Below are 17870 nucleotides of genomic sequence, written 5' to 3'. Positions count from 1 at the left end.
ACCTGCCTACACTGTGATGCATTCTATGTGGGAATGACCAGCAACAAACTGTCCATTCGCATGAATGGACACAGGCAGACAGTGTTTGTTGGTAATGAGGATCACCCTGTGGCCAAACATGCCTTGGTGCACGACCAGCACATCTTGGCGCAGTGTTACACCGTCCGGGTTATCTGGATACTTCCTACTAACACCAACCTATCCGAACTCCGGAGATGGTAACTTGCTCTTCAATATATCCTCTCTTCCCGTTATCCACCAGGCCTCACTCTCCGCTAAGTTCAAGTTGCCGCCACTCATACCTCACCTGTCATTCAACAACATCTTTGCCTCTGCACTTCTGCCTCGACTGACATCTCTGCCCAAACTCTTTGTCTTTAAATATGTCTGCTTGTGTCTGTATATGTGTGGATGGATATGTGTGTGTGTGTGCGAGTGTATACCCGTCCTTTTTTCCCCCTAAGGTAAGTCTTTCCGCTCCCGGGACTGGAATGACTCCTTACCCTCTCCCTTAAAACCCACATCCTTTCGTCTTTCCCTCTCCTTCCCTCTTTCCTGAAGAGGCAACAGTTTGTTGCGAAAGCTTGAATTTTGTGTGTATGTTTTTGTTAGTTTGTGTGTCTGTCGACCTGCCAGCACTTTCATTTGGTAAGTCACATCATCTTTGTTTTTAGGTGTATATATATATATATATATATATATATATATATATATATATATATATATATATTTTCTCAGTAGCGAAACAATGGCAAGAGACTGCTATTTGTTGTTATTTACACTGCTGCTTTCTTTGATAATGATCAACAAGAACCAAATAATAAACTGCGTATGATAGAAGATGTTCTGAACGAGAGTTTAGCGAAAATTTTTCTCCGTTTGAAAATCTTTGCAGACGCCTCTTTAGTACATTATTTTCTGCACAGAAATTAGAGTCATCTTAGATTTAAAAATCTAGTCAATTGCTGTGCTTCATTTCTGACAGTATCACTATTAGGCATAAGAATAATACGAATATGAACATGACATATGTGTATACTTCCGCGTTTGTGTTATCTCACTCTAGTTTCGTAGTTTATTAGGCAGACAGGATTTAAATGAGATAGCAGCAAACACGAAAGAATACATGGCAAAATGTTTATATTCGTATTATTATTATGGTGAAGAGAATGCTGCATGTGATTCAGAATTCACAAAAGTTCCCATTAGCAACCATCTCTTCTCACAGATAGAAAAAAAAATCAGAACGTAGAAATGGCCATACTGACAAACATCGCAAAAGGTCTTGCCAGTCGGATTTTCGTAGTACATTGAAAAGCTGCTACATTCGAAGATGAACAATACGGAATTTGTATTTACTTCGTTGGATAATGTAGGAAAATGCAGTGGTCGAAATTCGGGGGGGGGGGGGGGGGGGGGGGGGGGGGGGGGGGGGGGGGGGGGGGAGAAAAAAGCTCGTCTTCCACTTTTTTTTAAATTTATTTACTGACGCAGACGTTTTGGCGCCAGTATTTATCTTTGTGCCTGTAAAGCATGCCTGTGTAGCGCTACATATATTCGACGGCAGAAGTTAGTAGTGGCGGCACCTACCAACATATTTCAGAACTTCCGCTGACTTTGCACTCGATTCTAAGCCGCAGGCGGTTTTTTGGATTACAAAAACCGGAAAAAAAGTGTGGCTTAGATTCGAGTAAATACGGTACTTCAAGCACTTTAGTTTGCACATATACACATATTTATGATTTAATTTGTAAATAAGAATCTATTCAAATTTTGTGGCTAGTTTTAGACCCCTGAGGATGACGTAAATTACAAGCTGCAGAAATAACATTAACCCTCAGAAAAATAATTCTTGTGTAAAATAAATACTGGACATTTTGTTAGTCTGATGTTCTACAAGGATAGCAAGAGTAACAAACCACGCACCCAATCAAACCTTATTCGGGCTCCCTCAGGGCATTTCTTGGAATCTGCTCCTCTTTTAGTATGGATTCTTGACAGTAATTTCTTACGTTGTTATATCAAAAACCACTTCCATTTATAGGAATGACTATTTGCTTCTCTTGTCTTTTCACATCAGAGCTACACTTTGATTCATTCATATGACTGCTCCTCAGTTCACACGTTACAGTATTCTAATTTTCCAATTTACCATGTTATTAAGCTGAAATCTCCCGATACTCAAAAACTTTCTTTTCTACAGCCTTCAGTTGAATTATTTATTAACATTATTAAGGAGTATTTCCAGTTATATGAGCAGCAATGTCATTCACAAATTCTAGTACAGCCTGAAGAGTCTCGATTTGAGTACAGCACAGTTTTTAACTGTTCAGAAGCTTTCTAACATGGCTTGCTGACAGATAACATTCAGTCTGAAATAGCTAGAATTAAGTTCTCATCATATCTGTACGTTAGCTCTGCTTACATAAACTTTAGATATAATTTCTGTTCATCTATTCTTTTCATGCCTCCCTTCCACAGCACAGAGCAGTCCATTCATTAATCTTCTTTATATTTATTCTACCAATACCTAATCTTATATCTCAGCAATATTATCAACTTTTCACCACAGGCAAATGTGTGTTCTGAAAGGAAGAGGGGGGGGGGGATTAAATTTGAGAGAAATTGTAAAATAAAATATACAAAAATTACTCACCTGTGAATGAGGATTCCTATCAAAAAGGGAGCAGGTGGAAGAATCAGTTTATGTAAGCACTGGAAGGATGGTCTAATATAAATAAAACCACCATATTCTGATGAGCCCAGGAAGACTGATCCTTGTAAAACAGAATGGCCCAATTCACTCACCATTCTACCTGCAAGAAATGAAATGTTTACAACATAATGAGTTACTCTTGTTTGCCACTGAAAGGGTACTGACTAGAGAACAGGGCTTACAATAGTAATTTTAGAATCTTCACCTACACAGAGCAAGAATGGTTGATATTTCTATCTCCTACATAAAAGAAAGTACAACTTTTTCAATACATGTGTCAAGATTCTCAGGCCAATCAGCTTTCCTTTAACATAAAGATACAAAACCTTGTTAAGGGCTGTATACGGGGTAGGAATGGTGACCCTCTCCCACTGACAGAGGTCATGGCAATGAAACGGTACATACGAGTCAGTCAGTTGCAACGTATCAGTGTAGTAAAATGAGATGAAATGTGGATGTGAAGTGTCCAATGTGTCTACAAGGAATGGTGTATCACTTGCAACCATGTAACAGAGAGAGTGCAACAACAGTGGTCATAAAAATATTCTGACACACAGCAAAGGTGAATGTCAAATCCTGTCTATGACAAATGGTTTCAAACTCAACAGGAATTGCTGCTGTCAGTGAACACAGGTCCATTTCAAGCAATTTCTGAGTAAACATTGTGAAGGCAACTGCAAGTGATGAACATTTGTAGCTGGATACCATGCAAAGGGCATTCTTCACAGCACCACACAAAACTGCATGTCTCCCATGGGCCAAATAACACGGATACTGGACAGTAGCTGATTGGAGGCATTTAGTGAGGTCCTATGAGTCATGCTTTGCCTCTTTTCAACTAAATCGCAGCGCCGAGTGAACTGAGTGCGCGCGCGCCCACACACACACACACACACACACACACACACACACACACACACACACACACACAGCGGTACAATTATTTCATATATTGGACATACTGGGATATATACTGAAATTCATTTAGTTTACACTGATTATAGAATTATTCAGGGAGCCGCATTTTTAACTCATAACAGTTGTAGGTTATTAATGAAGAATTACTTGACGATGTACTAACTTATGGAGAATGCATAAAGAGGAGCAGAACTCGATTCGATCTACCCCTCTGAAAGTTAAAAACAGTACAGCTTCATTTGAAAATAATAATAATAAATTAATTTGATGCCTGCGTCTCAGTGCCTAATAAGATTTTGATAAGATGACATCAACTATTTTATTAGGCTATAGTACCTATTCATTGACATGGAAATAGATTCAAAATATTTTTGTGTATCATATAGTAACTAAAGTGAAAGAGACTCCCCATTCAACATGTGGGATTCAGGGTTTCAACCCTATCTCCACTTAGTTGTTTTTTATCTAACAGATCTAATAGCGTATTTATGCAATCATATACTGCAGTTTCTGTAGATTTGTTGCTTCTGAACCCATGTTGAGCTAAACTTAGGAAATCTAGTTTTTTCCCCAATGAAGTCCATCAGTTTTTGTACATTATTTGTTCAAAAACTTAAGAAAAGCAGGATCAGATTGAGACAGGCCTGTAGTTATTCATATCTTTATTATCACCTTTTTTGAAGACAGGAATTACTTTACAAAGTTTCAGAGCTTCAAGGAAAGTACCTGCCTGGAAAGAACAGTCACAGAGGTGAGTTAATGGTTCAGTAATTGTGTGTACACAATTTTTGATGACAGCTGCTGAGATACCATCAATTCCAGCTGAATATGAATATTTTAACTCTCTGAGGGCTTTTGCAACAACATTTACAGTGACTTTGGTAATGAAAATTGACTCTGAACATGTGTGATATTTTTGGTTTTCTGGTTGGTAGTTTGTGTTAGGATTATTTGTTACTAATTTTTCAGCTATGCTTGTAAGGAATTTGTTGAGAGTTCACCACAACTTCGGGATTAGATATAGATTCATTGTTGAGTTTGATTTCTATTTTCGTGTGTGTAGCTTTGTTTTCCCGTCTTCCCTTTTTATAATATTCCACATTGCTTTTACTTTATTGCTGGATTTGTCAATGTACTCATCATTTTACATCCTTTTTGCCTGTCTTATCACTCTTCTTAGGATAAATGTGTAGTTTTAATAGTATTCTGTTAGTTGGTGGGAGTCACTACTTTGTTTACATAACATGTGGAGTATTCTTTTATATTTGCAAGAGATTTTTATAGGTGGTGTAATCCAAGCCTTGTTTCTCTTATTATTATTTATTCTTACTGGTTTTTGTGGAAAATCTCTTCAGAGTGGTGGATCATTGTGTCAAGAAATACATTGAATTTCATGTTGACATCATTGGCTGCGTACATCTCTGTCCACTTTTCTTTACTAAGGAGGGCATTTAGCTTGTTCAAGTTATCTTGAGTGAAAAACCTTCATAAAGGTTTAGGTGGGACTGGGTTTGAGGTATCTTTGCTAACATCAACCTTTAGAATGACAGCTTGGTGGTCGCTGAATCCTGCATTGTATACTTCTAATGTTGGGTTAAGTTTATTTCTATTTGCAAAAATTTTATCTAGAGCTGTCTTGGATGTGGGTGTTATTCTAGTGGGCTCGTTTACAAGGCCATGCAGATTATAAGTTTTTGCAATGTTAATCAATGTCTCCCTGTTTCTGTCGTCTGTTCCTATTTCCTTTGGGGTAGGAAGTGGGCTATATTCAACGTGTCATTTTATGAAGATGGCAACCCCACCATGTCCATCCTTTGATCTGGAGTAGTGTTCACACAATTTGAAATTGGTAGGGAAATTAACTAACCTACATCAGTGCAGAGCCACTGCTGTGCTAGGCATACTACTGAGATATCACTGAGTTCACTGGTCAGCAAAATGCTTAAGTCATCAGTTTTGTTGCTTAAGGATTGGACATTGTGATAATAGATTTTCAAGGTCTGAATGGGGTTTACTCAGGGGGCTTGAAGTCATATTTACTGTGTCACTGACCTTCAGTTTAAACTGTGTTTATTCCAGATGTGTTGACTTCTGAGCAGTTGTTGGTCGTAATTGTGCTCATGACTGATTAGTTGTGTGCACTAATACTGCTGGTGGTCTTAGCAACCAATGGCAACAACTGCATATTGGGCTGCGAAAAACTTAATAATGTTTTAGATTATGATGAGATTTATTTATGGCAGTTATGTAATTAATGCCTGCTAGTCCTGTTAAACAAGAACCTGTTAGGATAAATGATTTTTTTCAGAAGCAGTGATGATGATATCATCCCATTCAGTAATGGCAGAATAGTTTTCAATATTTTCATTTGTTATGGCCTTAGCAGAGTTATCTTATGAGTCAGTTTAAGGAATAACTAGGTGCTACGCGCATTTTAAGACAAAATCGGTCAATATACAGTATCAGAGATATGAATATAGTTGCAAACCTACTGATATTAACTAATTACACAGTCAGGCAGATCGACAAGACATGGTGAATTGACTAGTAATGTTTGCCACTTGTTGCAACGGCAAGATGTGCATTTGGACCATACTTCTCTAAAATGCATGTGCATCTTCTCAAAAAAATGTGCCACTTTGTCTTATATAAATCAGAGTATACTCTAAGTTCTCAAGAATTATTAGATTTATTGTAACAATCTGTTTCAGTGGCTTTTTCATGGCAAATTGGACTACAAATATGATTAACTTTAATATATATATATATATATATATATATATATATATATATATATATATATATATAATTCAGCCAAGATTCCATCACTCTTTCCACTTAGATTTCATACGTAGTTATAGGAGAAGTGGACATTTAAATGGTGAGTGACAATGAAACTACTGATCTTGTTTTAAATGTTTACTGATATTAACCATTTACATATGAGTTCATTTGGGATGTCTACACTTCCTATTTTGGATACCACAAGGCTGCCAACGATTTTGTCATTCCATGTATGCCTGTCCAACGTTATCTGCATCTCAGCTGGTTGGGATCGAGTTTTTTCACTCTTCCTCCAGATCCTACTCCAGTCAGATCTTCCTTTTCTATATAGGGGCACTCATAACATGTTTTCTATGTTAAGGAACCTTCACGCAGTCTGTGGGAACGACTAACCAAATAATTGTTTAGCTGTCAAAAGTGATTACCAATTGTAATTTCAAGAACAATACTGACACTGCGCGCTCCAAACTGCTCAGTTTTGTTGGATAAGCATCAACACCAACAGCAGCAATGTAGAAAAAGTAGGACATACCACAGTGATAGGTTATTTGAAATAGTAGCAGTTGAAGTACTACTTTTAGTTACAGAGACTTTCAATGCAATAAAATGAGTTTTCTTCAAATGGAACTGTTTGTTATATTTGAAGTTCATTACCAAGTATTAACTGAATAAACTGATGCACTGAATGTCACTCACTGGACACTAGGCTGATTTTTCCCAATATCATGGACATTACTCACTTTTTAGCAATTTCGACAATGCCGCACCTTCAGCAACTATGACAACTGCATACTGCATCCCATACACTCCTTACCTTTCAACATCTACTTATCCCGCATACTGGAAAGAGACTTAAAATGAGTTTGGATATGGATAACTAAGCAGGATAGCTGCAAGTAGATCTGCAGTACCAATTGTATTCATTCAAAACAGCAGCTGATGTCCTATGAACAGCTGTATTAACTTCTTTGGGTAGTCTATTGTGGATAAACAAAACACTATCTATTGAATGAGGTGTTTAAGTTAACCACACATTATTTTCACTGGGTCTATTAACATATTACAAGTTTCCGACTATGGTTGGTTCATACTGCTGCTAAGTAAGTACATAAATACTGTTCTTGCTGTGAATGTTCAACATGACTTATGCACTTGGAATAAATTCCTGATAGTGTCCACATCTGCACTTAGGCTCGAATCATGACACAGCATTTTTAATTTTTAAAAATTTCTGTACAATGACACAACACGATTGCTCTCGCTCAAAACGTCCGCCATCCAACACAGCTAAGCAGAGGCTGGTGTCTTATTATGTGACATTCTGCATGCCTTGCTATGACAAAAACTATCTACTGGCTATTCTATTTACTTTTCTGGACTTAATTCCACAGCTTTTTTTTCAGCTGGTATTGTTCTAGTAAATTGTATCCTTTCTTTACATTCATATGATTTACATACCTTCAGTGTACCTGTTTAATTTACTTTTTAGGTTCATTATTTTCATTCCATTATATCTAAGACAACGTTACTTTAAACATTTAAATCTACCTCTAGCTGTCTCCACAAATCAGAATGCTCCCTGAAACATTTCCTTATTTGATCACCCTACAGACAACACAGCAATGCTCGACTTTCTATCACAACACTGTGGAATAATTAACTATCAAAAATAAAAGATTGTTTTTTACCTCACTGAATGACGAATCATTACATGCTGAGGCAAAGAAAATAATGTGGCAATATACCAGAAATCAACACAGTCATTTCTACAGGATATTGAGCTTTCGGTGCAAATGATTTCTTTAAATAACTAAACAGCAAACACAATAAAGACAAAGAAATTTTAAGTGTGACAATTCTCCTCAGAATCTTTTAAAAAGCTTTCCGTTAGATGTTATGCACTTCAGCATAGTTTTTAATAAAAGCTGATATCATGAAGTCTCCAATGACTAAATGAAAATTGTGCTCATGTTAACAACTACTCAATGTAACTTCTGTTAAGAATGAAACATGAGAGAACAGAACTCACAGCTTGAAAAGAAGTAAACATTGCAAGTTAGGTTTTTTCAGTGTACTAATTCAAACTCTCACAGCAGACACTAAACAAGAAGTAAAATAAAGTAACTCCCCAGACACAGTGAAACTAGTTACTTCGGGGAATTATTTATACAGGAGACCTTTATCCAGAAAAATTGCTTCTTATTTCCATTATATATAACTAAGAGAGAACATGTTTCTTAGTTTATAACTTTTAGTGACTTACCTCTAGATGCCTCCTGATACAAGGTGCTCAGGTGTGTAAAAATATCCCTTGGAACTGAAGATTCATCTGGTAGACATTCAAGAATTATGACTATTTCATCCTGCCCAACAGAGCTCATTCCAATAGTTGAAAAACACCAACATGTCCTATTCACACAGCAGTTCACTGCAAAGTTCAGGTAGAAATAATTAGTGTCAATATTAGAAGACTAGTTGCTCAAAACTAAAAGAAATAGTTTGTATGACTCTGTTTTCTTTTCTGCTATTGTGTAATCTTCCAGTCACCTACTTTATGAAAATATATTTAAGATTACCTATTTGTACTCTTCCTTTAGCACAAAATATGAAAATGATCACTGAAAATGCAAGTCATGACCTTTAATTTTAAAAGGCGTAAAGAAAAAGTCTTATTAACAACACAAGCAGTTCCACAGCTGTATTTTTCAAATTGAGTGCTCTTTAACGATCAGTTTATGAAACATGAATCACATTTCACCAGTAGGCATATTTATATTTTTATCACTGGCAGCACCAAAAAGTCTATAGCAATTACAAATGTCAATTTATAAATGAATGAACTATGTCATGTGGTAAATACTATTACTACAGGCGAAATACCCTCAGACTTCAAGAAGAATATAATAATTCCAATCCCAAAGAATGCAGGTGCTGACAGTGAAAATTACCGAACAATCAGTTTAATAAGTCACGGATGCAAAATACTAGTGCAAATTCTCTACAGACGAATGGAAAAACTGGTAGAGGCCGACCTCGGGGAAGATCAGTTTGGATTCTGTAGAAATATTGGAAACACGTGAGGCAATACTGACCCTACGACTTATCTTAGAAGCTAGATTAAGGAAAGGCAAACCTACATTTCTAGCATTTGTAGACTTAGAGAAAGCTTTTGACAATGTTGACTGGAATACTCTCTTTCAAATTATGAAGGTGGCAGGGGTAAAACACAGGGAGCAAAGGCTATTTACAATTTTTACAGGAACCAGATGGCAGCTATAAGGGACATGAAAGGGAAGCAGTGTTTGGGCAGGGAGTGAGACAGGGTTGTAGCCTATCCCCGATGTTATTCAATCTGTATATTGAGCAAGCAGTGAAGGAAACAAAAGGAAAATTCAGAGTATGTATTAAAATCCATGGAGAAGAAATAAAAACTTTGAGGTTTGCCGATGACATTGTAATTCTGTCAGAGACAGAAAGGACTTGGAAGAGCAGTTGAACGGAATGGACAGTGTCATGACAGGAGGGTATAAGATGAACATCAACAAAAGCAAAATGAGAATAATGGAATGTAGTCGAATTAAATCGGGTGATGCTGCGGGAATTAGATTAGGAAATGAGACGCTTAAAGTAGTAAATGAGTATTGCTATTTGGGGAGCAAAATAACTGATGATGGCCGAAGTAGAGGGGATATAAAATGTAGACTAGCAATGGTAAGGAAAGCATTTCTGAAGAAGAGAAATTTGTTAAAATCGATTATAGATTTAAGTGTCAGGAAGTCGTTTCCGAAAGTATTTGTATGGAGCGTAGCCATGTATGGAAGTGAAACATAGACGATAAATAGTTTAGACATGAAGAGAATAGAAGCTTTCGAAATGTGGTGCCACAGAAGAATGCTGAAGATTAGATGGGTAGATCACATAACTAACGAGGAGGTATTGAATAGGATTGGGGAGAAGAGAAGTTTGCGGCACAACTTGACTAGAAGAAGGGATCGGTTGGTAGGACATGTTCTGAGGCATCAAGGGGTCACCAATTTAGCATTGGAGGGCAGCGTGGAGGGTAAAAATCATAGAGGGAGACCAAGAGATGAATACACTAAACAGATTCAGAAGGATGTAGGTTGCAGTAGGTACTGGGAGATGATGAAGCTTGCACAGGATACAGTAGCACGGAGAGCTGCATCAAACCAGTCTCAGGACTGAAGACCACAACAACAACCTAAAACATTACTAGTGAATTTCATCAGAAATTATTATTATATTACAACCTGACTTTATTGCCATCACGACAAACATTTGACAGGCACACTTGGCAAGCTTACCAAGTTATTACTCTTACTCCATCCAAATGCTACAAAACAAACCATACATAAAAACGGAATTGGTACAATATAACGAGAAGTTACAATTTAGACTTTGAAGTGACTGTGTAGTTGATGTGAAATGGTTAATGGAATTCAGGGTTTCTTCCCAAGATCTTTTCTTGTCCCCTAATATGACACATTGGACGTTTTCTGTAGAAATTTGAAAAGCTCTGTACAATGGACCGGTGTCTTCTGTAAGGATGAGTTTTCCTATAACTCTACTCCCTAGGCTTCTGTCAGCAGAACTCAACATGATGTTGAGCGTTAAGATTTCGAAGGGAATGGAGGGTATACTTGCCTGAGGTTGCTTACGATCATGCACTGGCATATAAAAAGTGCACTCGATTACATTCAGTGATGTGTGCAACCCCCCCCCCCCCCCCCTCCCCCAACACACACACACACACACACACACACACACACACACACACACACACACACACAAACAAACAAACAAACAAACAACTACTGATGGTGATTGTTTTTAGCTCCAAGGGAAGCGACACTGGTGAAGAAGAATGTGTGTCACTAGCAAATACGGACATCCTGCCTTTGACCTTGTCTCCACGAAAGTAGTCTATTTCATGCAGATTGTAGCCGCTTACCAGAAATGTGCTGGTATCTTTGAAATATATCTCCTGGAGACACACATAAGGAACTTTCCTGCAGAAGGCTCTCCAGTTACTCTACGTGGATCATCAACCCATTCCTATTCCACTAAATAATGGTGATCATTTCAGTGATTAGACATGTCTTTGTCCTTCAAATCTGGTGACAAGTCAAAGATGTTGGAGAAAGACACCGAAAGGGGCCCTGGGACGCTCAAAAGTCATTGTGCAATAACGTTGACAATCTGACATTGGTATAGATGGTTCGCACAATATATTGAAGGAGACTGCAGAGCCTTAAAAATATTGATGTTTGCTCATTATACTGCACAATATATCATATTATATAAGGGTAATACAGTACAATACATGGCAGTTCCTGCAGAGACTTTGTGATTTGCGGATGTGTAAACAACTGATAGTGAACAAGAATACATTAGGAAAGACTGATGAAATGAATCGTCTGTTTAAATGCATTTAGGGAGTGGTCGGATTACACACGTAAAACTTATTCAGTAACTAGCTGTGGAAACATTCAACAAAAGTGTTCTAAGTGCAGGGAAATAACACGACAACTGCTTATTTGTTTGTTTCAAAAGTTTAATTATTTATTGCACAATAACAGTGCTACCTGTCTATCCTCTACAGTAATGTATCTTACTCTTTTCAAGTTTATAGATTGCTTTCAGCATTGTTCAAAGTGAAATTCAACATGTATATGACCAGTATCTTTTCTGTGTACATAAGATGTAATAAGGTTCACCAATTCACTGAAAGATTCCTCATTCATCCTTACAAAATTTCAATAGCCATCTTACTCTGCTGCAAGGTCTCTTAGCAAGATAGTATGGTTGTGTATAGACCACCTGCCAAGCCAATCTGTTGCACATCCCTGCTGCTTCTTGTTTTTATTTCAGCAGCATGTAGTGACTGCAGTCACAATAAATGCAAGCTCTACATCATTGAGCACCACCAAGTTCACTATGAAGATGAGAGTTCTAATTGACGCCTCCTAGGCATAAATATTGTGCGATAGTATGGAGTATGTGAGGACTCTTTTAGAACTTGCTGGTTGCATGGTATGTATGATGTGCTCAATTTTGGACCTTATATGTCTGCTCTGACATTCTTCAACTTTGTTTCCTCAGTGCTCATTTTCCTTTGTCTATACTCTTTTCTTTTACAAAGAAAGAAGTTGTGTGTTCAGGCATGAGGCAGGGAGATTGATGGAGGTCTCCAGTACTCCAAACTGGCAATTGTGGGGATTGCTTTACAGGTATATTCACAAGTGTAGGCTATACCATCTTGTGTTAGTGTAACACTATGGACCTTAACAATAATTTTATAAACAGTAAAGGCAAACAACTTCAAAACCATTGATTACTGCACTAATATAAATCCCTTCTGTGCTCCAGCAAAAGATATTTGTTTGGTGGCCTTCTGTTCTTGCATATTTTGGTCTTTAGCAAACACTCTTGATGGTTTCCACATCAACTGATGCAAAATGGGGCTTTATGTGCAACGAGTTGATACAGAGTTTCTATTTCCACAAGCTGCTTGATCTACATGCAATCACAATTTGTCTGAACTTTTGACAGTTATAGCAACATATGGTATGTCAAGACAAATTCTGTTGCAGTATTCTATTTTTCTCATCTTTGTTGTGTGTTAGTACTAACTAGTGGTCCACGTTCTTCACATTTTCTATCCCCCCCCCCCCCCTCGTAGGTCCCTTGGTATTAACATGAACAGCAAGGAAGGCGCAGGATTTGTGATACCTCATGTTCCAACATACAGTAAAACCCCGCATTTTTACTTTTCAAGAGGCTTCCAAAAAATGGTGCAGAACACAGGAAAATGTAAACTGTGGGAAATAACATTTTAAGCTGTAAAAGTTACGCACAGGATGCCCCCCTTGTACTTTGTGTATGACATATGTGCATAGTAGGCATCAAAAGACTTATCATGGACTTGTTTAATATTTAAATAATGAAATACTGCACTAGTTATGTATTTTATCATGCTTAGCATGACGTGTTTCAAAAATTTTTTCTCATTGCCAAGTGCAAACATGTAAATAAGTATTTTGTATGGTGACTGAATGTGTGTTATTCTGCGTCTCTTGCACTGTAGTCGTCTTTTTGATGTTATCAGGTACTGTGCCTCACCAGTTATGTAGAAAACCACACACACACGCAAACTATCACTCACATTATTTGTTTGTGTAACATCACAAAAAATACATACACAAATGCTGCACTTGACAGTGAGAATAAATTCTCGAAACACGTTTTGCTCAGCATAACAAAATACGTAACCGGCACTGTGTTTAAACTAAAAACATTTGAGCATTGCAAAGTGAATGACAGTGTCAACTAGCGCTCCAAGTGGCCATACACCAAAACACACTAACCATGGTTTGACAAAGGTGTCACGATGACCACAACAAATCATGAAACCGCATTTGCACAGTAGAAACAGTTTGGAAATTGTTGTCATGATTCAAACAAACCTAGTTACTCCCATCAGCCATTTTGCCAAGCAGAGCTTGGCAGCAGCGGGAGATACGGCACGAATTGTTCCAACTTTTACACGTTTACCAGTTCAAATCCGCTGAGTCAAGTGCTGTGGTGTCAAGAAACTTCACCACGTAATATTTGTAAACACTAACCACGTAATATTTGTAAACACTAACCACATAATATTTGTAGACACTACTGGATGGTCAACATCATGTCAGTGTCATTTTTTTCTCCACAAACATTTTCTTGTAATGTGTAAATCGCAGGAAAATTATAAATATGTTGACGCAAAATCAGGTGCAAATTAACATTGTGGCTATAGGAAATTTGACGAGACCTATAAAAAACATTGTAAACAGTGGGAAAATGTCAATTTTGTGAAAGTAAAAGCCGGGTTACACTGTTATTCTTAATAGTGGTTGTTGAAGCACATTTAGCATTTATTGTTAAAGAGGATTGACAGCACTGACCGGACTCTAGTTTGGCTGAGGCCCCTAAGAAGGTAGCGGTGATTAATTGCATGTTAGTGCAAATTTTCCTCAAAAACTTGAAGAATGAAAATTAATTATTTGAAATATCATACTGCCATTTCAACTAGACCATACAATAGCATCATCTGTGAAGCAAGTTAATTGGGTTAGTGTGTAACAATTTGTATGTCTTCTGTATATAAATACTGAATTTATACACAAAATTTAACTCTTTGCAGAACTATATAATCATACTTTTTTCATATATGACGTCAGACAATACAACCTTACATTTTCAGAAGCTTTACATCACACAAATTCATATTGCACTAACTAAGTAATATCACTGGAGGAAGGAACACAGCAACTAAGTTCAAAAGATTTTTACAGTCAGTATGATAATGTGAAACACTAAAATTGTCTCCAATTTCAACATAATAACTATTTTTATGTGAGGCTGCCATTGCAATTGCATTTATAACCATGTATATGTTTGAAGTACTACATTGTTTCTTGAATTCTTATGAGCAAAATTTTTGTAGGCAAAACATCTCTTACAGCTCTTCCCAACTGATTATTATCTTGTTGATGTTACCATACCTATTTATCAATTGTTTCTATAGGTAACTTCAGAAGACATTCAATTACTCACAATTAACAATTTTTAGCTGAACAAATAGATTCCTGTTGAGAGCAAATGTAACAGGAGGCTCATCTTCATTCTTAAGACGCATTATTAATTTTTCTGTATCCAGTTCTTCATCCAATCGCAGTTCGCCTTTGATGATTGAAGCCAGTGGAGGAAGACCTAGTACAAATGAAACAACAATTATATTCCAGCTTAACATTTTTTAAGAAAATTATGTTCATGAAAGTAAAAACTATCACTATTACTTGTGATTTGGAAATGTAAAACTGACACTGTGTTGTATCCCCTATAATGTAAAACCCACTGACAGTCCACAAAATAAATCTATGATTTAGAAAGTCAGAAATTTGAAGACACCCAGAGTCAAGGACCAAATCATAAATGAAATATCATCATCTTATCACAAATTCACTTTTGTTTCTGTAACCTACTATGAGATAAAGAAATAAAGCTTACTGAACAGGTGAGAGAGAGAGAGATAGAGAGAGAGAGAGAGAGAGAGAGAGAGAGAGAGAGTGAAGGAGGGAAGGGGGGGAGAGAGACAGAGAGAGAGAGAGAGTGAAAGAGGGAAGGGGGGGAGGGGGAGAGAGAGAGAGAGAGAGAGAGAGAGAGAGAGAGAGAGAGAGAGAAGGAGGGAAGGGGGGGAGAGGGAGAGAGAGAGAGAGAGAGAGAGAGAGAGAGAGAGAGAGAGAGAGAGAGAGAGAGAGAGAGAGAACCCTGAAGGAATTATTCGAATGGGATGGGAATTGGTTGAGATGTGATGCACTTCCACAGAGACACAAACCATTACAGTTTCAGAAAAAATTGGATGATTTATTCAACAGAAGGGACTTCATAAATTGACCAAGTCAATAATGTGTTTGTCCACCACTGGCAGTTGTTGGATGTCATTCTGAGGAATATCATGCCAAATTTGTCCAACTGGTGCGATAAATTGTCAAAATCATGAGTTGGTTCTAGGATGCTACACATAATTCTCCAAACGTTCTCAACTGGGGAGAGACTCTGAGACCTTGCTGGCTAAGGTAGAATTTGGCAAGCACAAAGACAAGCAGTAGAAACTACCAATTTCCATCGCATTCAGATAATTACTTGGTGTTGTGTGTCTTTCTTTTTTTCTGTGTTTTAGAGTGTATATCATCTCTCAAGTGTTTCTGACACTATCTTCGCCTTCGGTGAGATACTGTGTGTTGCAGACTCACTTTTCCAAACTGAAAAACCACCTTCTAATGCCTGCACTTTCACTCAGATGAACAGCTGTTTACACTCTTCCTCTGGTGCAGATAGGCTGCTGCTGTGAAACCACAACAGTAGTTTTCACCACCAGCAATGCAGCCAACTATTGTTTATAGAGTTTTAACTAACAATGTCCTTTAGTTTTATACACAAACAATGTAATTGCTGTAGGAACAATTTACAAGGGTTGAACAATTACTGTACAATTTCTGTGATCAAAGTGGTAGTTTTTACATTTGTGGTGCACATCAAAATATTCTTTAGTGTCCATGCTCATATTACTTTGCTACAGGTATGGTTAAAATAAGTAATATAGTAAATGACAGCCAAGAAAGAATTACACTGATACTATACCCATTAATTTGGGCAAGAATTTGAACTACACACAAAACATGCAATTTTTTCCATACCTGTCCTTTTGTTATACATAACAGAGGGCAGAATATTATCTAGACAAATTGCTGCTCTCTTATCAGTGTATAACATGTAGAAAATTAAAATATGGTGCGCTGAAACTGGTACACCATGTCTACTGTACACTGGTGGGTTCTCCTGCTGAATTGGTTTGTTGGATGATTAAAGGGATCAAACTACCAGATCATCAGTCCCTTTTTCCTCGAACAGACACGTCTATATGACTGTAGATCCAATGCAGCCTACTATGCAAAACCCACGGGAAGAAAACCTCAAGGTCTACCAAGGTCAGCAAAGCTGAGATAAGGGACAAAAAGAAGAAAGGGAGACATAGAAAGGAAGGCAGGCAAGGTGCCCCATCTAGGGAGCAGCCATAAGCCCCTGAAAACAGTACAGTGAGGGACATACATCCCCAGCACCTGCCACTTACCATAGGTACTCCACTCAGATTGCCTCGGAAAGACTAGCAACATGGACAGTGCAAGAGAAGCACGGAGAGACAAAATATGAATAAGTCTAACAGAGCAAGCAAGAGGGAGGAAGAAGAGATAAAAAGCAGGTAGGGTGAGGACCAGAGTGGACCGACAAGTCCAGACAGCTGCAGTCTGGTTTCGGCAGAGGAGGCAACACAGTGTTTTGCCAACCCCTCAAGGTGCCAATGATGTTAAGTGGTCCTCCTTTAAAGAGGATGGTAAAAGCCTGCTTCACAAACAAAACGTACAACTAAGTCAGCCACTGAGGCATTGTCTCCTAAAACCAGTGGTAGTGAGTGAGGGTGGATTAAGTGTCCATCGCAGGGCAGCTAGGTTGAGACAGTCCGTCAAAATGTGGACCATCGTCAAATGGGAGCTACAAGGACAGGGGTGTGGGTCCTCACTATGGAGATGACCATGAGTCAGCCAAGTATGGCCAATGCAGGCCTGGCAAAGGATGGTAGAGTCTTCGTGAGAGGCCTGCATGGAGGATCTCTACATATCAGTATTCTCCTTTATCACCCACAGTCAGTTTGATCAAGTGTCAGAGTGAGCCATTCCATGTTCCAGGCACTTAAAACTTAATGGCATAATACTGATTTGAGGTCTGCTTCTGGAATACCGATCTTGAAGGTCAATTTACTGGTAACCAGTTTGGGCAGCCTATCACCAAGTTCATTCCCTGGGACCCTGATGTCATCCAGGGTCCAAACAAA

At 37.9% G+C, this 17870-nt stretch overlaps 1 protein-coding gene across 1 annotated transcript in view; it reads right to left on the bottom strand.

Annotated features, from left to right (window-relative positions):
• LOC126184931 (zinc finger FYVE domain-containing protein 9) overlaps positions 1-17870 on the bottom strand; it is a 412866-nt gene that overhangs the window by 140311 nt on the left and 254685 nt on the right. Inside the window, exons 9-11 of the mRNA XM_049927602.1 lie at positions 15035-15190; positions 8682-8846; positions 2657-2816 (exon numbers count right to left, since the gene is read on the bottom strand). Of these exons, the coding sequence (XP_049783559.1) occupies positions 2657-2816; positions 8682-8846; positions 15035-15190 (481 nt within the window). The remainder of the gene's footprint in view (positions 1-2656; positions 2817-8681; positions 8847-15034; positions 15191-17870) is intronic.

This window comes from Schistocerca cancellata, chromosome 4 (genome assembly GCF_023864275.1).
Source record: "Schistocerca cancellata isolate TAMUIC-IGC-003103 chromosome 4, iqSchCanc2.1, whole genome shotgun sequence".
NCBI lineage: Eukaryota > Metazoa > Arthropoda > Insecta > Orthoptera > Acrididae > Schistocerca > Schistocerca cancellata.
This window is presented reverse-complemented; position numbering and strand designations above follow the sequence as displayed.